The following is a 22,545-nucleotide window of genomic DNA, read 5'->3' as shown; positions in this document are numbered from 1 at the left end:
TTTGGAGATAAATAAGCACTGCCTGCAACAAAGTGACCATTTATAAACTCTGCTAAACATTTGTATTTGAAGGTTCTTGGACATTAAATTAGACTCTGAAAGACAGATTAAGCTCCCTCTAGAGGATTGGATTATAACAGTGATTTTACATACACTTTTTACTTTCGATTCCCTTGCTGTTTGCTTGCTCTGGACCTTTCCATTCCCATGGGAACAACTCAGTGTGACCTTGACTGACAGATAACGTTGGAATGAGTGGCACAAGAAAAAGAGGGAGAGCTAAACAAACAACTCTAACAACTCTAACCTCAGCCTCACAGACACGCAGATCATCTGTGCCTACTTTGCCCTCAGAAGTGGAGGGAGAGGGCGAAGCAGAGCAGTTACAACTGGAAGATATGGCCTCAGGAGCATCTGCTTCTGTACTAGACAAAATCTTTGAAAAATTGGAAGCTTTGGACAAGAAAGCAGATGCGCAATCAGCAAAGATTGATAAAAACACAGAATGTCTAAATAAATTAACCACACAAGTGGTACAGAATGCACAAGCAATTGGACAGCTAACGGAGGCCTCAGCAGAAAATCGGAAATTGACTGAGGACACCAGACAAAGATTTGAAAATTTAGAGCAAGAGGTAAGACCACTCACTAAACAAGTCGGGGAACACCAGATTTATCTCTCGATGATAGAACTGCGAAACCGTGAGAACAACTTAAGGATTAGATCACTACAAGAGGCAGAAGAAGGACATCTAACTGAGTTTTTGACCAAAGAATTCTCCAAGTTCTGGAACTTGGAAGAAAAGGACTTTAAAATTGTGTCAGCTTTCAGACTTGGAAGATTTATAAAGAAGGAGAGGCCCAGAGACTGTTTGATAACATTGAGATCAAAGGAGGAAAGGGATAAGATTTTGGGACTACACTTTGTAAAATCACTGGAGGTGTTGGATAGAAGAATTGAAATTTACAAAGATATCCCAAGACTACTGCTTGACCTTAGAACCGCCTATTCTGAACTTGTTAAACTACTAAGGAGCAACGCAATTCCATTCAGGTGGGAATTTCCTCAAGGATTATCTTTTACCTTTAGAGGGAGAAAGGTCAAAGTGAGAACACTGGAAGAGAGAGACAAATTCCTGTCTACATACGGAGAGGACCTTCAAAAAAGAATTGAACTACCTTCTGGGCCTGAGGCAACGCCAATACCAACATCAGCATCTGTGGAACCTGAAGACCCTGAGAAGATACCACCCCTTGAAAAATAACCAGATAGTTCAGGATGTCTCTGCAACTGTTGAGCTGGAATATTAATGGTTGTAACATTCCGGAAAAAAGGAAGAAAATATTTCATATATTAAAAAAAGAACAATTGGACATTATTTGTTTACAAGAAACACATGTGACGAGGCTCCACAGAAAAGTGTTAATAAATAAAAGATTGGGCCAGGAATTTGTATCTTCGGACAAAGTTAAGAAGAGAGGCGTAGTGATATATGCAAAAGAGAGCCTGTCACCTAAATTCCTATTTAAAGATGAACATGGAAGAATTTTGGCTATTGAGATACAATATCAAGGAGAGAAACTGCTGATATTAGGAATTTATGCACCTAATGAAGGGAAATCGGAATTTTACAAGAAGTTGCAGGAGACAATGCTGGACTATCTAGACTACAACAACATCATAATGATGGGAGATATGAATGGGGTCGTATCAACTAACATGGACAAGTCACAAAGTCAAAATGTTACAAAAGACGGCAGACTACCTAAAACCTTTTTTGAAATGATTGACAATATGGATTTGATTGACATTTGGAGGACAAAGAACCCACTAGGAAGAGAGGGAACATTCTTTTCTGAAGCCCAACTGACCTGGACAAGAATCGACCAAATATGGATTTCTAGAGGCCTGGCACCTAAGGTCAGAAAAGTGGAAATCTGCCCAAAGACCTGCTCCGACCACAATGCAGTAAAGATGGATATGACACTATTACCAACTGGATCCTTTAGATGGAAGATGAATGACAATTTGTTTAGAGATCAGGAAATTACCAAGAAGGCCCAAAAAGTTTTGAAGGACTATTTTGAGATAAACATGAATAATATGGTGGAAAAAAGAATAATCTGGGACGCAAGCAAAGCTGTAATGAGGGGATTCTTGATACAACAGAATGCAGCGAAGAAAAGAATACAAAATGAGAAAAAAGATAAGATCTTGGATAAAATAAAAGAATTAGAGAAGAAATTAAGAGTGAATCCGAAGTCACAGCCAACTCTGAGAGAAATTAAACTTTATCAAACACAATATTCTAAATTGATAAATCAGGAAATTGAATGGAAGGTTAAATTAATGAAACAAAAAACGTTCGAGTCGGCGAATAAATGTGGAAAACTGCTAGCTTGGCAGTTGAAGAGAAGACAAAGACTAAATACTGTTACAAACTTAGAGGTTGATGGAAAAAACATCCAGAATCCAGTGGACATTAGAAAGTGTTTCCAGAGATACTTCAAAAAATTATACACCCAAGGGCCGCAAGATGATGTTGAGATTAAACAATTTTTGGCAAAAAACGGACTATCTAAATTGTCACAAGAAAATAGGACAATCCTGAATTCTAAAATAACACGACAGGAGATCGAACAAGCTATCCAGAACATGCAACTTGGCAAATCTCCAGGACCAGATGGGCTGACCTCCAAGTACTATAAGACATTGAAAGACTATTTGATACAACCTTTGATGGAGGTCAGCAATGAAATTATGGAGGGGAGGAGGGCACCGGAGTCGTGGAAGGAAGCGTTTATCACATTAATACCAAAGTCGGAAGCTGAAAAGACACAACTTAAGAACTACCGTCCCATCTCTCTTTTAAATGTGGATTACAAAATATTTGCAGACATTTTGGCAAATAGATTTAAAAAAGTTTTAAATGAAGTAATTCATAAGGACCAGGCTGGCTTTCTCCCAGGAAGACATCTGTTTGCTAATACAAGGAACATTATTGACATTTTGGAACTTTTGCAAACAGATATAAATACAAAAGCAGTTTTAATTTTTATAGATGCGGAGAAGGCCTTTGACAATATCTCCTGGAAATTTATGATGGGAAATTTAAAAGAGATGGGAGTGGGACGGGGTTTTGAGAATGGGATTGAGGCGATATATTCAGAACAGAAAGCTAAACTGATAGTTAATAATGTGGTTACAGAAGAGTTTAAAATTGAAAAAGGGACACGACAAGGTTGCCCTATTTCCCCTTTGTTATTTATTTCGGTTCTGGAAGTGCTATTGAACATGATTAGAAGGGATCAGTTGGTGGAAGGAATTCAGGTCGGTCAGAAACAATATAAATTAAAAGCTTTTGCAGATGACCTGGTTTTGACCTTGCAGAAGCCAGAGCCCAGCACGAAAAGAGTATTACAACTGATTAATGACTTTGGTCGGGTGGCTGGATTTAAATTAAATAAACAGAAAACTAAGGTTTTGGGGAAAAACTTGACTAATACAGAGTCAGAACGGTTTCAGAATGAGACGGAACTTAATGTGGTTAAAAAAGTAAAATACCTAGGGGTAAACATAACAGCAAAAAATCTAAGTCTATTTAAGGACAATTATGAAAAATGTTGGACAGAAATTAAGAGAGACTTAGATAGTTGGTCAAAATTGAAACTTTCTTTGTTAGGCCGAATTGCTGCTATCAAGATGAATGTATTGCCAAGGATGTTGTTCTTATTTCAAACACTTCAGGTTTTGGACAAAACGGAGTGCTTTCAGAAGTGGCAGAGAGACATTTCTAAGTTTGTCTGGCAGGGCAAAAAGCCCAGAATTAAGTTTAAGATATTAACCGATGCAAAACAAAGAGGGGGCTTTGCCCTGCCAGACTTAAAGTTGTATTATGAAGCCGCAGCGTTTTGCTGGCTAAAAGACTGGCTACTTCTCGAAGACACTGATGTGTTAGATTTGGAAGGGTTTAACAATACCTTTGGATGGCATGCATATTTATGGTATGACAAGGTTAAAGCAAACAAGGCCTTTAAGAACCATATTGTCAGAAAATCATTGTTTAATGTCTGGACAAAATATAAAGACTTGCTGGAAAATAAAACACCAAGGTGGCTTTCACCTTTGGAAGCCAAGGCCCGAAAAAGACCCAATATGGAGGCTAAATGGCCAAAATATTGGGAAATACTAGAAAAGGATGGAGACAATTGGAAATTGCAGAGTCTGGAGAAAATGAAAGACAAAGTGCGAGATTGGTTACACTACGCTCAGATTAAAGAAGTTTTTAAAAATGATAAGAAACTAGGGTTCCAGGTGGAGAAATCGAAACTAGAAACAGAATTGTTAGAACCAAAGATTAAGGTACTTTCAAGGATGTATAACTTGCTGTTGAAATGGAATACACAAGACGAAACGGTTAAATCGGCTATGATAAGGTGGGCACAGGACATTGGGCATAATATCATGTTTGAGGACTGGGAGAGGTTGTGGAGTAATGGATTGAAATTTACTGCATGTAACGCCCTGAAAGAAAATGTAATGAAAATGATTTATAGATGGTATATGACCCCAGTCAAACTTGCTAAAATTTACCACCTGTCTGATAATAAGTGTTGGAAATGCAAAGAGTGTGAGGGAACGTTCTTCCACCTCTGGTGGACTTGCCCTAAAGTGAAGGCGTTCTGGGAAATGATTTATAATGAACTGAAAAAGGTATTTAAATATACCTTCACTAAGAAACCAGAGGCTTTCCTTTTGGGTATTGTCGGCCAAGGGGTGGCAAAGAAGGACCAGACATTTTTTATGTACGCAACAACAGCAGCAAGGATACTTCTTGCAAAACATTGGAAAACTCAAGATCTACCCACACTGGAAGAATGGCAGATACAACTGATAGACTACATGGAACTGGCTGAAATGACCGGCAAAATCCGTGACCTGGGAGAAGAGAGGATTGAGGAGGACTGGAAGAAATTTAAGAACTATTTACAAAAGTATTGTAACTTGAGTGAATGCTAAATAAGATGCTAGATCAAAATAACTGAGCACCACTAAATTTAGAAGTTTTTAAGAAAATAAGTAAGACTGTGAAATTTAGCTCCTTTTGAGAATTATATGATTATGAAATATAGAAGGGATATAAGAATTTAAATAAGATGATAAATTGCTGACAAAATGTTTCAACGATGAAAATGGGAGCGGGAGATGTGAGGAAGTCCAAAGAAAATGTGAAAATATGTTAAGATCAATGTTACATTGTTTATCATGTTTATTTTTATTGTAAAATTTAATAAATTGCTTTAAAAAAAAAACATAAAACCTGTAAAGTTCATCATAAATCAATATATTTTTTAAAAATAAATACTTTGTATACTTGTAATAACATAAGGAAATAGCATTGAGGACAGGGTCCCACACAATCAGAACATGATGCACGGATTGTTGTTCACAAAAGCTCATGCCATAAAAAATGTGTTAAGTCTTTAAAGTACCCCAGGACTCTTGCTGTTTTTCAAATGAGTCAGGGACGCATGTCAACCACAGTGGTTTCCTCCATAGTTCGAAACAGAAACTGGGTAAACTCAACTGCCGAGTTGACAGCCTTCGAGCACCACCTTAAGAACTGGATGAAACCTGTAGAAGCCCTTTCCCCTGGATCCAACCCACCCCTTCCTTTCGAGTTAACCTAAACCAGCCCTTTCTCTCTCTGAGGAGCCAGCGCACAGGGCTGCACACCCACACCTCGCCCTGCGTGGGCAGGATGGCAGCAGCCAGGAAGGATCCCCTCTCCCTTGTGTGTGTTTACTTGGGAGTAAGCCTCAGTGAGAGAGCTCCTCGGTTTACAGCGGGAAGGGGGGGGCAAGGCAGTCCTCTCCTCAAGGGCGTACACCTCGTCCGCTTGCTTCTTCTCCTTCAGAGATAAAGAGGGAGAGAGAGAAGCCCTGTGTGCTGGCTCCTCAGAGAAAGGGCTGCTTGGGGAGAGAGATCAATCGACAGAAATTGACGAGAAGCAATCACATGATCTACAAGTCGATCCCAATCGACCTGTTGGACAGTGCTGGTCTAGGCAGCGCAGGGCTGGGCTGGCCTGTGTAGCATGAACCATTAATGTTTTCTGCCCTCCGTGTGTGTTTCCATAGGGGCATTTAAAAACACAAGAACTAATGTTGTTGCTTCTAACCCATGGTAAGTTGCCCAGTTTTTACTTCCTGTAAATAAATGCTACAATTACAACAACGAGGTCATCGCTAACTTTGTGGAGCAAACACAGGGATATTGGTCTAAGGTTACCAGCTTTTTTTCAATGAATTCGGGGACGCCTTTCAACTTCAGTAGGAATGATAGGATTTTGTCAGGGGATTGATTTGTAAATCCGGGGACTGTCCCTGGGAAAGGAGGACGTCTGCCAACCTTATATTGGTCTGTGCCGCAGAGCAAGCAACCTACTTGTAGTAAGTACCTGTCGGTAGCATGAAGCTGTCCCCAGTCAAGATTCTGAGAGCGGTTATTGCTTGTTCCTAAATGTAGTTCTTTCCAAGAACATACATATAGTATGTGAGTTCACATGTCTGTGTATATAGACACAATAGCAGATCTAGGTGTGTGTGTGTGTGTGTATGATAAATGTATACATGGCTTTGGTTTTAATTCTTTGTTTGGCATTTTGCTGTTCTTATTCCTGCTGAGCATGTATCTGAGCAAGGCACTCAGAGAAGCATAGATGACTTCAGCCCATGTGTAGCGGTCAAAAATTTAGAGTTGGATTCCTCCTCTGCAGCAGTTGGATTCACAGTCTTTGACTCCATTGTCCCACTTTTCTGCCTGGCAGCATCTTCGTTGTATGAGTAACGAGTTTGGCGTGAGGTGTAGGAGTGTGTTTGCCAGTGACTCATACACTGCAGACGGGCAAAAAATGGGTTGGCATGTGAAGCAGTGAAGAAATAGAGCAGGTCAGTCCATTTAAAGGGCATTGGGATCTGGCAGCCGAGTGAAAACATGCGGTGTGGGAGCCTCTTCCGAACTGAAAGACAGTCACAGGCCTATTTGTGTTCTTAAGGGCTGCTGTTTAATGAGATAATGAGGCATTTCTTGAATTACTGTTCTCCTACGAATGCACGTGTGCATTTTAAACTCACATTTACAAATTTGTCTCAGATTTATTTAATGTGTTACTTTGAGCAGCATCTTTGGGCTGGGTAGAATATCCTGGTTTGATTTTCAGGCTAGAAAGGGTGCTCTCTCTGACCTGGGGGAGAGGGAGGGAGGAGGGTAAAGCAACTCTTCCCCATAACATTTAATTATGAGAATATTCAACTTTTTCCCAAAATGTTTGCTGCTGCTGTTTTCCTGGGGTTGCTTCATTGACACTCCCACTTCTTCTTGCTGGTTTTCTTTCTTTCTGGATCACTAACAGATACACTTGGCCAACTGGAGATCATGTAGCAAATGGTGTCTACATAGCCCATGATGATGTTACTGTGGCAAAGGAATTTGGAGAAAAAGAGACAACGTGGAATCACAGAGCCATAGAATTGTAGTGTCGGAAGGGACCCCGATGGTCATTTAGTCCAGCCCCCTGCACTGCAGGAATCTCAAGGTGACAGGTGGCCATCCAGCCTCTGATTGGAAACCTCCAGGGGAGAGTCCACAACCTTCTGAGGCAGCCTGTTCCCCTGTTAAACATTAGTGGGGCAATGCCACTTGTTTGTGATATTTCCTAAGATTGGTGAGTTCTTTCAGCTCAGCCTGTGTGTCAATAAGAGGATCAAGAATAAACTCGGTAGTAGTGGATTGCTTAATCTAATATTTTCATTATAATCTTTTATGCTTTTTTCCTGTAAATGCTAAAGGGTTTAGCAATTTGAGGTTTATAAGTTCATTCCAAACCCTTGAGCCTACAAACACTTTTGATGTGTGCAGGGAATCTGGGGCTGGGTGTGTCTTAATATGTTTAGCTGAATAAGGACAATACCAGAGTGCTGCATGCATATAGCTTCTGGTAAGCGAGGGTTTCACCTAGTGCTGTGCCAATGTTTTCTCGTTGGAGTTCTCAACCCCCCCCCCCAAAAAAAAACCCAACCCCGTTTGTTTGTGAGTAACTAACTGTTTGGGAGGAAAGGAAAGTCAGGTGGGAGGGAAACAGAATGGAATGGCTAAAACACTGAACAGGCTAGACCAGGGATAGGCAACCTAAGGCCCAGGGGCTGGATGCGGCCCAATCGCCTTCTCAATCCGACCCGCGGACGGTCCGGGAATCAGTGTGCTTTTACATGAGTAGAATGTGTCCTTTTATTTAAAATGCATCTCTGGGTTACTTGTGGGGCATAGGAATTCGTTCATCCCCCCCCCCCAATATAGTCCAGCCCACCACGTGGTCTGAGGGACAGTGGACTGGCCCATGGCTGGAAAAGTTTGCTGACCCCTGGGCTAGACCCTCTGGTCTCAGCGTCTCCAGGGGAAGGAGGAAGTTCTCAATGCAGGTAGCTAAAATGGAGAGAACAAGCTATTTTTACCTCACAAGAATATTTGCTATTGACACGCTCCACCCTCAAGGTGCTGTGTGGTTTGTGTGTCCCAATCACACCCTGCCAGGCTCCGTCTTCTAACTAGGTATCCTCCTCTAGCTTCCAAGCTCCTCCTCTTAAATCTTAGAACTGTTTTACAGTGCCCGACTCATTCCTTTTCAAGCACCATTGAAGTAAATGGGGAAGAAGCAAGTCTGAAGCCCTGTCCCTTTGAAAGGAAACCTCATGGAATGAACTTGTAGTGGGATACTTGCAAGTAAGCGTGCCTAGGGCTGGCATGCACCTTTCCCATATAAACAGTTGCTGGACTGATACAGCTCTTACCTGTGGCTTCTAGAAGCTATCAGCATGTGACTGGCCAGCTAAACCAGGTGAGCCTTGGTAGATTTCCCCTGCGTGCAAAGACAGGCTCCAGCGGATTTAGTGGACATGACCAGTAATGAGTCCAGTGGTCAAGAAGGCGGTTACTGAACATGCTGTAGAGCGCAGTGAGGGGCAGGTGAGGCTCATCTACCTGGGAAGGTAGCCCATCTAGGAGAAGGAAAACTTTGGTCCTAAACCTCCAATGCCTTGAGGGATATCTTTGTAAACCCTACACAAATTCAGAGTGTAGTACCTAAGATGGTTGGATGGTGTCTTGTACAGTTTCCTCCGGCAACTCTGCAGCCAAGCTGGTGCCTAGCATATTGCTCTGCTTTCCTTTGGACCACATGAGTGAAGCCAAGAGGGGGATATTGGTGGCTGGGCAGCCCAGGACCCCCAGACACATGGCCCAGGCTTGTGCACCATGGATGTTGCTAATGTAGCAGTTTGATCTCACCCGTAGAGGCACACTCCATTGTCTCATGAGGCAGACAGATGCCAACATCATGAAGGGCTTGGTACATAGTTCCCATGTGCATAGTCTTGCAGATTCTGTACAATGAATGTTCATAGCGTAGAGCAGGCAGGGAAGAGAATTCCACAATTTGTAAATGTTCAGGGGAATATGTGTGTTCAGATTGGTGTGAGAAAATGAATACCACAATTACACAAGAGTATCTCTGTTTTCAAGTGTGAAATTTTGGAGGATTTTATATGAGATGAGTGGCGTTTAACTGCCTTGCCTAACCTACATATCTGTTGGTCTGCTCTCTTACGCTACAGTTCACTTAACTGGTCTATTACATCCTTGAAGCTAATGTGAATGTACAAATAATTGCTTGCCATGGTTCATGGAGTATCACAGCAATGCCCTGAAGAGGTTAAACTGGGAGTTCAACAGAGATACTAAAGCCCAAGTAAAAATTGCTGCTGAGTTCTTCCGTGCCTGCATCTGCCCATTTTTAACACATCTCCTGCCTCCTTTATACTGGACAATCTGCATAAATAAAGCTTCTATGCTGAAGCATCTTTCTCTGAAACATTCTTTTAAGGGAGGAGAGTCCACCACCTTCCGAGGAAAACATAGAAACTGGCCACAGAAGCTCTATGGCTGTATTAAACTTGTTTTATATACACTGGCTCAGGATGCTTGACATGGGTAAGAAACTACTAATTAGGTATTAGTTAAGTAGAATAGTATTAATAAAGTACACACAGGCTGCAAACTTCAAAGCCTCTGCAACCACTGGCCACAACAACTCTGTCTTCAGTTGACGCAAGCCATTCATAATCCACTGGCTCAAACACCAAGATGTTCTAGAAGGTTTATGGGCCTTTCCAGCTGTTAGTATCCAAGACATAGGGCCCTGTGGATCTGCATGCTACAGGTGGAAAGGAGTTTGGCCAGCACAGATTGTACTGGGTCAGCTGTTTGGACATTGTGTTTGTATAAGATCGATACGTGAATAGCACAATGTGAGTGTAGAGAGAATAAATTAATGGAAATGAACGCAAAAGCTGTTGCACATAAGACACCACGACCAACACATTTGCAAACTCTTGTTCTGATCAGCTATTGAGACAACATAAGCAAAACATTCCAAATGTTTGAAATGTGTTACATAAGTATTGTGCTGTTAACGAAGCCGTATTCTAGAGAGCCAACACATTTCCTTCCCTTTGCATTTCTCTGGAGAACCTGTACTGGTCATCCTACAACATGCATGTAACATCCAGTCAATTCTGTAGGTAACGGTGAGTAGAATAAAGAGCAGTTTGTAGCAATGCCCAAAATAACTTCCCACACTGACTTCTGTTGCCGGTGCCAGGAAACCAAAGAGATTTTTCAAAAGGTTGTTTGGGGTTCGATGCTCATTACTTTACAAGTTATCAGAATTCTTTAACGTAACACTCTGTGGAGTGTTAATAACTTCGAAAGAGACTGGAAACATTTTAAATTGTATTGGAATAATGGAATATAATGTTGGTAATCTTGTTCCTTTATTGAAAATCAGTTTGGCAATTTCCATTGTGTACAAGCAGAAAAGTACTGTTTCCCCTCTTATCGTGCTTCTGTTTCTTGTTCATAGTGATTGATGTTTAGTGTAATATTTGTCTTAAAAACCAATCTACAGCTTCTTGAGACCCTGGCTGGGAAGGGGAGATTCTTTCATGGTATATGAGAGAGAGCTGAAGCAGTGTTGTAGTTTAAAGACAGTGTTACAAATCAAGAATGAGTGGAGTTCAAATCTCGCCTCTGCCCTGAACTCTCCAGGAAGCCTTTGGAGAGCCTCGGCTCAGCTAGAGAGGGAAGAATGTGTTGCCTTTGGTTTTTCCCAATTTCTCATTTTTACAGTGTTGAGTGCCCTTCACTCTCATTTCTGCATAAAGTGTATGCACATTTCTCCTAAAAGACACATTTTAAAAACACAATTGGCTAATACAGTACAGTATTTTTACAAGCCACTGTCTCTAGTATACAGTGGTACCTCTGGTTACATACTTAATTCGTTCTGGAAGTCTGTTCTTAACCTGAAACTGTTCTTAACCTGAAGCACCACTTTATCTAATGGGGCCTTCTGCTGCTGCCGCGCCATTGCTGCGCAATTTCTGTTCCCATCCTGAAGCAAAGTTCTTAACCCGAGGTACAATTTCTGGGTTAGCGGAGTCTGTAACCTGAAGCGTCTGTAACCCGAGGTACCACTGTAATGGGTTTTTGCACAGTAACTGCACTTATATACACATCTTTGTCCACACTTTTATTGGCATTACAAAATACAGAGAAGTGCAAATTCCAAAGGACAGCTATGCTTCGGTCACAGATGGGTTCAGGAAATGTAATTTGGGTGGGTTCACATTAAAACCTGAAGCAAAATTAATTTCTCCTCTAGATTTATCTCCAGTACATGCAGAGACACACAAATAATGTAGGGATAACCAATACTGAACTGTGGGGTTGTTGTAAAGATTACAACAAGATAATGCATGTGAAGAGGAAATAACTGGATAATAAACCTTTTAATTTTTATTTATTTATTTTGTTTATTAAATTTGTGTACCGCCCTATACCCGCAGGTCTCAGGGTGGTTACAACATAAAATCACAATATAAAAACACAAAATACATAATAAAAGCAAAAACAACTACAATCCAATACGACGCCCCCCCAAACCCCACATTTTAAAAGGACATTGGATGTTGCTTAGCCAAAGGCCTGGTGAAAGAAGAAGGCTTTTACCTGGCGCCTAAAGGCATATAATGAAGGCGCCAGGCAAACCTCCGTGGGGACAGCATTTCACAAACAGGGAACAACCTCACATTGTAAGAATTTGTACAAAGTAAGGATGGATGAGTCAGTGCTTGTAGCAAACTCCTTTATCCGTGTGGTGGCTGCATTTACTAGGATGCACTTTTCTTTTCTGATGTACTGTGACATTATGAACATTAGCCTTGTAGCACGTGGAAGTTAAATCCACATCCTTTTCATCATATTAAACGAGGCCGGAAATCTCCGTCACCCTGAACTGATAAATGCACCTGGATAAGAAGAACTGGCAGAAGCCATGCCCTCAGGCCTTCAGATCTCTAGGGAGAAGTATCCTACAGTACACAGACATGGATAACATTGCACAGTACCTCAGCCAAGCCACTCATTAGCACAGAATACAATAGCAGCAGTGTTTATCTAGAGGTGATTATATGGAAATAAATATCTGTTTCTATACACAGAAGACAGCTGTGAGTAGGTGGCTTGCTCCTTCATGTACCTTCTGTCTCTAAAACACTCCACAGAATTTGCCAAACTCTCAATCATAGAAAAGTTTATCTGACACTGGCTGAGACACAATACTAAGTCACAGTTCAGCATTATTAGAACTATCAGTGGTGAGTCTCAGGAGAGTTTTTCATCCGAAATCATGATTTGATCCTCATTTGTCTGAACCAGCCACAGTTGGAGTAAGCTACAATTTCTCTAAATGACGGTATATTTCAGTGTAGAAGACAGTGCTTTTTGCTAAAAAAAAAAAATTAGGCAAAAATTGTGTGTCGTCTTCTACACGGATGGTGAATGCAGATGGGGGAACGTGCGATTAATGGCAGCAGCAAGCAGGAGACTGGCAGCGGTGATTGGGCGGGTGATTGGTGGCTGCAGCAAGGCCTGCTGGCGATTGGTGGCTATGGCAAGTAGGTGAGTGGGCTGTTGTTGGTGGCGAGTGGGCAGACGATTGGCGGCTGTGGTGAGGTGTGCAATTGGCAGTGGCTGTGGCAAGCGATCGGCAGTGGCGGGCAGGCGGGTGAGCAAATGGCGGAAGTGACCTCCCCCACCCCCCAAAACGCTAAACAACTTGATTTCTTAATTTTGGGTTAAAAAACATAGGGGTCGTCTTATACATGGAGGCGTATTATACACGGGAAAATACTGCAGGCTGCGATGGGCAGCAGAGCCAGGTTCACTACAGGCTTAATTGGGGGCAGTTAGTGATGGGATCCACTACACGTGCCCATGTCTTTGACTCATCCTCCTCAGTTTGGGGCAGTTGGTGTGCTTCAGGGAATGGTGTGTCTGAATGTAGAAATAAATGTATGTGACGCAAATTCTGATGTCATGAAGAATCTGCAAAATCAGAAATCAGAACTGAGGTGATCCAGGGATGCAGTCTTGCTACCCAAAGTGCCATCACAAGAAAGTAAACTGTATTGAACTCTGTGTGGCTCACAGCCTTATTATCCTTTGCATCCTTTGTCAGAATCACTTGTGCTTCCAGTACAATACTATCTAGTAGCATTTAGAGGTTTTTTTTTGGGGGGGGAGGGGAGACCAGCAGAGCAATCAGTGTTGTGGGGCAATATATTTTCCCCTCATAATACTAGAACTTTGGGATCACCCAGTACAGTGGTACCTCGGGTTAAGTACTTACTTCATTCTGGAGGTCTGTTCTTAACCTGAAACTGTTCTTAACCTGGAGACCACTTTAGCTAATGGGGCCTCCTGCTGCTGCTGTGCCACCGAAGCACGATTTCTGTTCTCAACCTGAAGCAAAGTTCTTAACCCGAGGTACTATTTCTGGGTTAGCGGAGTCTGTAACCTGAAGCGTATGTAACCCGAGGTACCACTGTACTCAAAGTGATTAGTAATAGATGCAGAAAAAATACATTTTCATCGAATGTGTAGTTAGATTATTTACTGCTAAGACATATCACTAGTTCAGATGGCTTTCCAAGTGGGCAAGGAATATGCTCAGAAGATATGTCTTAAGGTTTGTTAGCTATGATTAACTGCATGTTCAGAGGAACAGAAAGCTGCCTTGCACTGAATGAGACCACTGATCCATGTGGCTCAGAAGTTGCTCTCTGGGGTTTCAGGCAAGAATTTCTTCCAGTCCTACCTGGAGATGCCAGGAATTGAACCTGGGACCTTCTGCATGCAAAGCAGATACTCCCCCATTGAGAATAGAGCCCGTAGAGTCAGCATATCTGAGTGTCAAATGCAAGGGACGCAAGGCAGGAGAGGTGGCTGTTTCCATGCCTTGTTTCTGATCTTCCCAGAAGCTTCTGGGTGGTGCTGTTGGAAACAGCTTGGAATGCATGAACCTTTGTATCTGCAGGGCAGCTCTTAAACTTCACTCTCTCTGCTTGGGAGAAGGATGTCGGGAGGAAAGGAAGGAAGCTGCCTTATACTGTAGTGTGTTATCCATCTAGGTAAGTGTTGTCTACCTGGACTAGCAACAGCTCTCCCAAGGACACAGATAAATGTATTTCATATTACAGTAACAGAGTCTCATGAGTTCAATATCATGCACAAAATGATTCTGCTGTTTGCAAGGGCTCAAGAAGAAGATGACCAGAAATGGGTTATATGTGCTACAAGATTGATCATGAGTAAGTAAAACAGAAGTACAAGTTGGCCCAAAGGCTGCTGCCTTGTAATTTGTTTTTGTTGTAAATTTGCTACGCTTAATGAAGGGTGCCTTTTCTAACCAGTGTGTGCTTTCTCTACTGTGGGAAGGATACACTGCTTGTGATATTAATAGTAATATTGCAGTATGATGGCAATGAGCCATCTCAGAACAAGCGAGCAGTTGGGTTTGGAATTAATGAAGGAGAAGGTAAAATAAAAGGCTTATAAATCAGTTGATGGAAAAGCTATGTGGCAAGCTTGCGGGTGAGGCAAGGCAGATGCACAGCAAAATGAAGGCGGTCTGAGCAAGTACAAACCGTCGCAACAGCAGAGTCCCCTAATCCTTTGCCCAGCAAACAAGCCAAATCTGGACACTTAAAGAAGTTGGGGACGTGTTGGCTGATGCATTCTGACCTGTCGCTGATGGTGTGGCTTTAGTTTCTGCTGTTGACTGTAATCGGTTTTATGCTACACAGACTGAATTCGTCCTTGATTTTTCTCAGGTACCATGTTGAGGATTTGCTGCAGACTTGAGTCCTGACATTAGCACCACAAACCTTTAAAAATATTACAGAAATGGAGAATAGATTGCAAAACATACTTATATTTAGGTTACCAGAAGAATTATAGAATTCTTGAGTTGAAAGGCACCTTGATGGTCATCTAGTCTAACCCCCTGCAGTACAGAAATCTCAGCACCTGAACACTTTTTTAAAAACCTGCAACCTACTGGATTTTTTCAACTAAGTTTTACACAGAAATTAATGAGCATGACTGAAGTTAGGTCCCTCAATTTCAGTAGGTCATCTGAGTAAAACTTAGATGAATACCACTTACTAAGTCTAGATCAGCTGAACAAAGCCATTTTATTCAGTCCTAATAAAAATGTATCAGGGAGAGATGCTTCAGAATAGATGCTTTATTTATACAGATTGTTTCTCCAGTTTAAAGGAGGAAGGAAATATGTTAAAAGTGGGCAGGTGCAGGCATGGAAAGAATCTGTAGCAATTATTACTTGGGCTTTAGCATCTCAGTTGAACTCTCAGTTTAACCACTTCAGGGCATTGCTGTGATTCTCCATGAACCATGGCAAGCAATTATTTTGTACATTCTCATTAGCTTTAGGGACATAATAGGCCAGTTCAGAGCATGTGTAGGTTGGCTGTATTCATCGCAGCAGAATTTTTTTATCAGCTCATCTGTCCATTTCAGGTGTCCTGCAATTTTAAATCCAGAAAATTGATTTCAAGCAGTCTCAGTAAAGATGTGAAGTTGATATAGAATCATAGAATTGTAGAGTTGGAGGGGACTGTGAGGGTCATCTAGTCCAACCCCTGCAATGCAAGTATCTCAACTGAAGCATCCATGGCAGATGGCCATCCAACCTCTGCTTAAAAACCTCAATGGAAAGAGAGTCCACAGCCTCCCAAGGGAATCCATTCCACTGTTGAGCAGCTCTTACCGTCAGAACATTCTTCCTCATGTTTAGTTGGAACCTCCTTTATTGTAGCTTGAATCTGTTGGTTCAAGCCCTTCCCTCCAGAGCAGGAGAAAACAAGCCTGCTCCCTCTTCCATGTGACAGCCCTTGAGATATTTGAAGAAGGCTCTCATATGTCACCCCAGTCTCCTCTTTTCCAGGCTAAACATGCCCAGCTCCCTCAAGTGTTCCTCGAGGGTCAGGTCAAGGTCACCCAGTGAACCTTGTGGCTGAGTGGAGATTTGAACCTGGATGTCCCTGGTCTGTGCTCAAGTGTCCCCCACCCCACCCCACAGATGCAACTATAGTGAGCTGCAGTGCCATGATCTCCTTATATAAGAAATTTGAAAAAGGTCAGGTTCTTATTCAGCCAGCTGAAGCACCATGAGATTGTTTTTTGAGGGAGGCAGGTTTTATTTTATGACAAGCTGCTGTGTGTTTATATTTTATAGTTGGCCTCTCTTGGCAGCTTCTCTTTATTGAGTTAGTACAGCATAGTGGCTATCAGTTAAGAAGTTCCCATTTCAGATCTCACCTCTTCTGCCTTAAATATGTGATGTCATCTGACTTGGCTCACCATCTGTGGGTCCTTGCTGCGGGATCACATTCATCCAGTGCTTTACCAACTGCACTGGCTCCCGGTGGAGTACAGGGTCAGGTTTAAGGTGCTGGTTTTGACCTTTAAAGCCCTATGCGGCCTAGAACCCTCGTACCGACGAGACCGCCTCTCCTGGTATGCCCCATGCAGGACCTTAAGGTCCACAAATGACAACATTTTGGAGGTCCCAGGTCGCAAGGTGGTTAGATTGGTCTCAACTAGGGCCAGGGCCTTTTCAGTACTGGCCCCGACTTGGTGGAACGCTCTTCACAAGAGACAAGGGCCCTGCAGGACTTGACATCTTTCCGCAGGGCCTACAAGACAGAGCTGTTCCGCCTGGCCTTTGGTTTGGACCTAGTCTGACCCTTATATTTCCCTCCCCTTATGGTCTTGATCTATCATCTACTTTTAAAATGAGGCTGCATTTTAAATTGCATTTTAACCTGTATTTTAAATTGGTTTTTTCCCCTTCTTTTCCCCCTATTATGTTTTTACTGTGATTTTATTGGTGTTAGCCACCCTGAGCCTGGCTCTGGCCAGGGAGGGCAGGGTATAAATAAAATTTATTAGTATTATTATTATTATTATTAGTAGTAGTAGTATTATTATTAGGGATAATGGTGACTTTACATTGCAGGGGTGTGGAAAAGATTCTTTAAAAGATGAAAGATGTACAGGAAGAACTTTGAGCACTCAGAAGCAGCGCTATATAAAATTGCATTATAAATGCTGAATCTTTTAAATTTTTGGATAATTAAAGATTGCTTAATTAAAGTGGTCTTCCCTGAAAGAAAAGACCCTGCATACAGAGAACTGGTATGTAGGTTTTCACATCCCCCACTAGGAAACAGCTTTCAGATATTCAGCCTGAAAGAAGAGCTTTGTCACTTGAGGTTTATGGCTGTGCCTTTGCCTAGGAGTAGAGGCAAAGTGACTCCTGCTCTTTCAAAATCGGTGAGTTGTTTATGCTCACGAGATTGTCCTCATTCACCCTACAAATGATCTTGTTTTTATTTCTGCTAGAAGTGCTTCAGTTGGCAGCAGGGACTGGGTGTACAGCTTCCCTTCCTCTCCCCCATGCCGTTTTGGGTCCCTGTAGGGTAATTAAGAGGGGACCTTTTCAAGATAGTAGCATATTTCATGCAGGCTAATGCAGGAGTGGTAATTAAATGATTTGCTTTTTATGTGGGGTCTTGCCAAGACTCTCTTGGCAGTGAGATGCAAGCCTCCGTCACCAGCTGACAAGTCTCAGCAATAACCTGTAGTAAATAGTGATAAAAGCTGCGCTTCACATGATCTGCACAAGGTGCCTTTCTAATGATGCTTAACTTTTCTGTTCTCCCCCTTATGATATCTGAGCAAACAGAAATACTGTACATTTTTTCAGGATGAAGTCTTCCTTCTGGTAGTGCTGGAGCTGAGTGATGGTCACTGTTGCAAAGACAATGGGACCTCAATAAGCCAACAGTCTGAAAACACCCTGTCCTGGGGGAAACACCTCCAGTCATCTCAGAGTGAGGAAGCAGCTATGCTTCTCCTTTCCACTTCCCCTCCTCTGAAACCAGCATGCTTATGGCAGCTGAAGCTGAGGGCGGGCAAAGCAAGGAAGATGCCTTGCTCAAGTTGTCTATAAGCTGAAAATGATTGCCTTGTATTAATGACAACGACTAATAATGGTTGATCATGAATCTAAATTATTGCTGGGGCAAGCAGGGACACCGCTGTAGAAATGGGTTCCTAAATGTCATTGCTCTTCCTTTTTGCCGCTGAGATTCCCTCCTCCAAAGGCCCAGCGCAAAGTCCAGTTCAATACTTTGTCCTCTTGGCCAGTTTTCTCTCCTTCTTTCACTCCCTGGGGTTGGGGAGGGCCAACTGGAGCTGCCGCTCACCTGGGGCCGGTTGGCAAGGGAGACATTTGTTTCAAACCTCCACTCTCAAAGGAAGTTGCGTTATATATGAGGTTTGCGTGGCTGCCACATAATAAAAGGTGGGACTTAACCGGGTAGGATCCTGCTAGGAAACAAATGGAAAAAATTGGCCAGCATTACAAGTTCAGCCATTTGGTGTTTTAAAAACCGCTGCAATGTGGGTTCGGTGGTTCTTAATTGTCATCTTGATTGTGATTGTAAGCTGTTGGTTTTTAATACAGTAATGCTGCAACTTATGCTGCGGTTGCATTCCAGGGATCGTGCCTAAAGCCCTAATTGTTTCTAGTCAAAACCCATTGGCTTCAGTGGTGGTTGGGATTGCCAAAGTCATTTTTCCTGGAAACCCACCTCCTTTCCACTTCTTTTTATTTTTTATTTACCACATATGTAAAGCTGACGGCACACAAGTTAAATGCATGTAAGTTGTGGGCCTACTGTCTTGTGTTTTAATGTTGTAACCTGCCCTGTGACCTTAGGGTGAAGGGCAGACAAGGAATAAATCAAACCAACCAACCAATATGGATCTCTTTTCTAAAAGGTTGTTTCAAAGATGACCGCATTGTATTCTGGACTTGGATGTTTTCCACTTACTTTATGGAGAAATGGGCCCCCCGGCAAGATGACATGCTCTTCTATGTCCGAAGGAAACTGTCATACGTTGGTGGAGACAATACAGATGGGAAGAAGGTAAGTTGGGTAATGGAATCTCACACCCAAGAGGCACAGTTTCCTTCAGGTTAAGTGCAATTTGTGTTTTGGCACTGCCTGCATTCTGAGCAATGCTGTGTGTCGAGAGATGCCGTAAAGCTTGGATAGACTCTTGGGATGTGCTGGCTTATAAAAATTAAAGATATTTTTACATGAAATATTTGGCCATCATGATCTTAGGCAATGAAATGGGAAAGAATACTACAATTATGTGCTCTGGGGTGCTTTGCCACGTTATAGCACTTAGAACCCGGAGGCCATTTGTATGACAGTCTGTGCTTGCGATCATGTGGTAGGTATTAGCTCATGTTATAAAATTCTAGAGGAAATGAAACATACCCACTTAACAACCACTCACCACATTTCCCTGAATATAAAGTTTGTGAAGCTGGCCACAAGTACCCTTAAATCGACCTGATTTGGAGCTATTTTGTGATGATTAAAAAATCCACTTGGAAGTCAGAAGACAAATGCATTTTGTTTCTAGATTGGACATTATGAAATGTAAAGATTGTAACCTGATGTTGTTGTTGTTTTTCAAAAGTGATTGTATGATATAGCTCATGGGTAGCAAACATTTCTCAGCCAGAGACTTGCGTTCCCTCACAGGCAATCTTCTGGGGGATGGATGGCAGTGATGGGCAGGGGCAGAAGTGGGTCAGGCTATGGGCAACAGATGCAACAGGGCACATTCAACTGTGAATAGTCCAATGTTTCTACTCTCTCTCTCTCTCTTCTCCCTCCAGGCAAACAAGAGCCATTCTTGCAGTTCAGGGATACATTCCAGCCAGGCAAAACCAGAGCAAGGCGAGAGGGGCCTGGTCTTGGGAGAGTCTCAAGGGCTAACTAGAGAGACTGGGAGGACCACAGTCCATCCCTGGGCTTCGTATTTCCCAGCCCTAGACTTAAGGGCTGCAATAGAGACTTCAGGGCTTTGCTCACGTTTATTCTCATAGAGAACACCGTTCCATTTGTGAGAGAGCAGCAAATCACACATATTCTGTATCAAAACACATTGACGCAACGTGAAGAACTGTCTCTGTGAGACAGGAATTGTTTCTGTGTATATTTATGTACTTGTGAATACTCATACCTTGGTTTTTGAACAGCTTAGTTCTTGAATGTTTTGGCTCCCGGATGCCGCAAACCTGGAAGTGACTGTTCTGGTTTGCGAACTGTTTTTGGAAGCCAAATGTCTGACGGGGCTTTTGCGGCTTCTGATCGGCTGCAGGAGCTTGCTAGCTGCAATTTGGTTTCCAAATGTTTTGGAAGTTGAACGGACTTCTGGAACGGATTACGTTCGACTTCCAAGGTACAACTATATTTGAAACTTCCTGGTACCTGAGAATTTGCTCAGAGTCAAGGCTATACCACAGTGGATTTCAGAATGTGTTCTGGAGAGCTCTTGGAGTTCCTCAGAAGCTTCTTGAGGTGGGCTGCATTCATGAGAAGCATTCATGAGAAGCTTTTTCCCTGACAAAGAGCTTGCCCAGTCCTGGCACCTTTCCCCTGCCATATGCAGCTACCAGAGAATGCTGGTTGGGTCAGGGCACATGCTCAGTTTATGTGGCACTAGACCCTGTGTGAGGGACGCGGGTGGCGCTGTGGGTTAAACCACAGAGCCTAGGACTTGCAGATCAGAAGGTCGGTGGTTCGAATCCCCGCAACGGTCCCTGCTCCTGCCAACCTAGCAGTTTGAAAGCATGTCAAAGTGCAAGTAGATAATAGGTACCGCTCCGGCGGGAAGGTAAACGGCGTTTCCGTGCGCTGCTCTGGTTTGCCAGAAGCGGCTTAGTCATGCTGGACACATGACCCGGAAGCTGTACGCCGGCTCCCTCGGCCAATAAAGCGAGATGAGAGCCGCAACCCCAGAGTCGGCCACAACTGGACCTAATGGTCAGGGGCCCCTTTACCTTTACCTAGACCCTGTGTGAGGTGCACAGGAATTCCTCAGCATGCACCTCTAAGCAACAGAAGGTAGAAAAAAATGTTTGAAGAACTATTGCACAGGGCTATACATTCCTCTCTTTCTAGGATATTTGTTATCCTAAATCTGGACTACTCTGTTTCTCTTAGAACTGCAGGAGAGGAAATAAAATGGCTCTTCTAGGCATCTGTCAGTATCTCCAACTCATCTGCCCAGGTGAAGAATTGAGTAGGTGGCAGCTGCTGTGGCAGCATCAATGTGCTGGGGGAAATAAGGCAAGCCAGGGAGTGGGAGAGATGGAGTGAAGAGCTATCGAGCGAAGCAGGAAATGGGGAAGGCTGGAGCAGAAGAGAAGCGGGAAAATATACATGAGTCATTCCCTCCTTTACTTAGGTATCACTAACCCCACTTCTAGTAGCGTATTCTTTCCTTCTGATAGGTTAAAAGCTTGATTTAGTGATAGATTACAGGTTGATGAAATGTCTCTTCCTTTTTATGAGTCTCGTTTAAGGCAAAGTGCAACCAGATGTTTATATGATAATGTATATTGATTTGACATAAAATGCGACCTGAAAGCTGGAAGCACTGTATAGAGTAAATCTTCTCACCAGTGCAGAGGTGGTTGTGTGAGGAGGAGGAGGATGCAAAATTTTCCATTTCCTGCAGAATGATTGCTTCCTGTCATGGCAGAAATGTGGATCTGTGCATGCTTGTGTTGGCTCATTGTGGCATAGGTAGCTGTGGCAATTTTGTTTTCAATGAGAGAGGAGAAAGTGGCAGCTTGATATGCCATCAATTTGTGGCCTAAGTTGGAGAAAATGAGAAATCACAGTGTTTGGAGGTGACAAGACAGTGGGGAGGAAGGAGAACCTCCTTTGGCTCTCTTTGCTTCTCCTACCATGGCTGATCTTGGGTCTTCAACACAGTGGAACAGTCGGTGCCCTGAACCCATGTGGTGAGAGCCCCTAGATATGTAGACGAGGGATGGCCACCTTCTGTGTTCTTGGAAGCCCCTCTTTTCCTGACTGTGGCCTGGTGTAAGGCTCTACAATAAGATGAGCAGAAAGAGCTCTGCGTGTGCTTACCGTGTGGACACTGCTGGGATGTTGCATTCGACC

The 22,545-nt window shown here is 42.8% G+C and overlaps 1 protein-coding gene across 3 annotated transcripts in view; it reads left to right on the top strand.

Annotated features, from left to right (window-relative positions):
- Positions 1 to 22,545, top strand: part of KIAA0930 — a 58,714-nt gene that overhangs the window by 21,205 nt on the left and 14,964 nt on the right. For 2 of the 3 annotated variants that reach the window (XM_081005636.1, XM_081005634.1), the window contains exon 2: positions 19,331 to 19,479. In XM_081005636.1, coding sequence (XP_080861762.1) covers positions 19,331 to 19,479 — 149 coding nt within the window. Of the gene's footprint in view, positions 1 to 10,029; positions 10,049 to 19,330; positions 19,480 to 22,545 lie in introns of those variants that run through there. The other variant, XM_081005635.1, reaches the window with a different exon arrangement.

The sequence above is a fragment of the Podarcis pityusensis genome (genome assembly GCF_964106645.2).
Source record: "Podarcis pityusensis genome assembly, chromosome: 5".
NCBI classification, from domain to species: Eukaryota; Metazoa; Chordata; class Lepidosauria; order Squamata; family Lacertidae; genus Podarcis; species Podarcis pityusensis.
This window is presented reverse-complemented; position numbering and strand designations above follow the sequence as displayed.